This window comes from Alligator sinensis, unplaced genomic scaffold (genome assembly GCF_000455745.1).
Source record: "Alligator sinensis unplaced genomic scaffold, ASM45574v1 scaffold308_1, whole genome shotgun sequence".
NCBI lineage: Eukaryota > Metazoa > Chordata > Crocodylia > Alligatoridae > Alligator > Alligator sinensis.
Genome location: NW_005842041.1, coordinates 85,845 through 88,990, shown reverse-complemented (window position 1 = coordinate 88,990; position 3,146 = coordinate 85,845). Strand labels below are relative to the sequence as shown.

The following is a 3,146-nucleotide window of genomic DNA, read 5'->3' as shown; positions in this document are numbered from 1 at the left end:
TCAGCAGCACGGAGCAATGGCTCCTGAGAGGGTTGCTATATTAATCCTCTGGCTGCTGGCTGTGTTGAAACCTCTCCCCACAGCAGTGGTAGCTCCAGCAAGGCAGGGAGGGGAACCTGAGGCTATTGAGGGGACCAGGACTACTAGGGTTTGTGCCCAGGGTGAAGATCTTACCAGTAAAACCTCTGTTGCCATTTTGCTGTCCTTCGTCCTTCCTTTTTGCCCTCTTATAGGTGTTTAAGGCTCTCATTTTGTCTGTGATTTACACTTTCTTTGGAACAAAGAGTGCCTTTGCTTGTTTGAGAGAACTTTTCGCACTTTCTTGAACATTTGGAAATAATTCCCTAAACAATTTGCTTTGAGTCTGAAACATTGTTTCTTCCTCGTCCCAGTTTTTCACCCACCCAGCCTGCCCCTTGCCTTTGTCTCTTAGCAGGTAAAAAGTCTGGGTGGCCCTGTTCCATTATTTGTTCTGATTCCACATTAAAATTTCAACCTAGGAGTCAACATTTTAGGAGGTGACATCAAGTTCTGGCCTTTTAAGAAGATGCAGTGCTTGAGATCCCACTGCTTACGTGGCCCAGCTTTATACCTAATTTTTAAGTTGGAAGTAATGGTTTGGCTGAATTTATGGTACTGTTGCTATCTTTTAAGAACTGAACATTAGTCAGTCTGAAAATGCATTTGCTTTTTTTCTAATTTTTTTTTTATTTTTGACCATTTCATTAGACTCTTGACTCTTTTCTTTTTCCTTAATAATCCCTACTTTATAGCTCTTCTAAACAAACCACATCAGGAAAGACCCCAGTGAGAGGAAGGACTTATTCACAGATGCAAGCTCGATTACAGCTATAGCCTAGCCAGCATTTGTTACTCCTTTTCTGACCTACAGGATTACCAGTGTCAGGATAATACGAGATTGGACTCTTCCATCCACCCCAAAAAAGTCTTCAAGCCAGTACGCACAATACCTGATTATTTTAGCCACTCTTGATGGAAGGTGGTGGAAGAACTTGGCTTTCTCTCCCTGTGCCTAACTTCCATGTTAAAGCTTGGCTTTCCCCCAAGTTCATTAATTATATCAGACTTTTTTTCATCTGTTGCAGATTCGATGGAAATATATGATAGTAGATGAAGGACACCGAATGAAGAACCATCATTGCAAGTTGACTCAGGTCTTGAACACTCACTATGTGGCCCCCAGGCGGATTCTGTTGACCGGGACTCCACTGCAAAACAAATTGCCTGAACTTTGGGCTCTCCTCAATTTCCTCCTTCCCACCATTTTCAAGAGCTGCAGCACCTTTGAGCAGTGGTTCAATGCTCCATTTGCCATGACTGGAGAAAGGGTACTTAAAGCTAAAGATAGAAACAAGACTGAACCCATGTTGTAGATATTCTGTCTGAACTTTCCCTGACACTCGCAGAACTATTATATTGTAATAGCCACCTTAGTTACAGCTTTAAAATTATACATTTAAATCTTGCATGGTCCTGTTTAGTAATAAAATACCAGAGAATAGTATGCAGTCACCATTGCACGTACATTTGTAACAAAAGATGATCTTTCACCGGTCACAAATACAGTATTCAGCACATTGACTTGTCTTATAGTGACTTATAATTATATTTTTGCAGGTGGACTTAAATGAAGAAGAAACTATTCTGATCATCCGGCGTCTGCACAAAGTGCTACGACCTTTTTTGCTGAGAAGACTGAAGAAAGAGGTTGAATCTCAACTGCCAGAAAAGGTTTGTGATGGGAGGGGTTCCATAAATAAACCTTTACTCAATTTCTGGATTTTTTACTGCTTTTTTTGTAATACCATACAGTGAAGCTGTTCAGATTATTTTAAATAGGACAGCCAGATATTCCTGTGTGTTCGGTGCTTGGTTTTTGACAGCCTAACAGTTTTTGGTAAAACTATTGATACTGAAGTTTAGGATCAGAATTATAGTTCAGCTTGCAGCTACTCATGTCCATTGAAACTGGTTTATATAATTGGTGTACTGGTTTACCAAGTGTCTCTTTCCAAACTACTTCTGGCTAGGACGTAAATTAGGCCAATTTTACTCTCGTTACTGAAAGCCACATTTTGCTGCCCTTTTTACACACAATTCTGCACGTCTACACATACCTATTAATCAGAATCATAGAAAATTAGGGTTGAAAAGGACCTCAGGAGGTCATCTAGTCCACCCCCTGCTCAAAGCATGCCCATCCCCAGGTAGATGATTCCAGCCAGGGCTTTGTCAAGCTGGACCTGAAAAATCTCTAAGGATGGAGATTCCATCACCTCTCTAGGTAACCCATTCCTGTGCTTCATCACCTTCTTAGTGAGAGAGTTTTTCCTAATATACAAGCTAAACTTCTCTTGCTGCAACTTGAGACCTTTGCTCCCTGGGCTGTTATCTGCCACCACTAAAAACAGTCTAGCTCCATCCTCTTTGGAACCACCCTTCAGGTAGTTAAAGGCTGCTATCAAATCCCACCTCAGTCTTCTCTTCTGCAAACTAAATAAGCCCAGTTCCCTTAGCCTCTTCTTAGAAGTCACATCCCTCAGCCCCCTAACCATTTTCATTGCCCTCCACTGGACTGTTTCCAACTTGTCCACATCCTTTCTGTAGTGGGGTGCCCAAAACTGGACATAGTACTCTGTAGGGCCAATGTGGTCCCCATTTTCAGGAAGGGGAGGAAGGAGGACCCAGGCAACTATAGGCCAGTCAGTCTCACCTCCATCCTTGGCAAAGTCTTTGAAAAAATTATCTAGGCTCACATTTGCGAGAGCCCGGCAGGAAAAATCATGCTGAGGGGAAACCAGCATGGGTTCGTAGCAGGTAGATCATGCCTGACTAATCTATTCTCTTTTTATGACCAGGTTACAAAACACCTGGACGCAGGAGTAGGGGTTGACATTGTTTACTTAGACTTCAGGAAGGCCTTTGATACGGCATCCCACACCATACTGGTGAACAAGTTAAGAGGCTGTGACTTGGATGACTACACAGTCTGGTGGGTGGCGAATTGGCTAGAGGGTCGTACACAGAGAGTCATAGTGGATGGATCGGTATCGACCTGGAAGGGTGGGCAGTGGGGTCCTGTAGGGCTCGGTCCTTGGACCGATACTCTTCAATGTCTTCATCAG

The 3,146-nt window shown here is 42.9% G+C and overlaps 1 protein-coding gene across 1 annotated transcript in view; it reads left to right on the top strand.

Annotated features, from left to right (window-relative positions):
- The window catches only part of LOC102370874 (probable global transcription activator SNF2L2), a 139,159-nt gene that overhangs the window by 71,693 nt on the left and 64,320 nt on the right, over window positions 1–3,146 (top strand). The window contains 2 exon segments of the mRNA XM_025202977.1: window positions 1,107–1,349; window positions 1,639–1,752. Of these exon segments, the coding sequence (XP_025058762.1) occupies window positions 1,107–1,349; window positions 1,639–1,752 (357 nt within the window).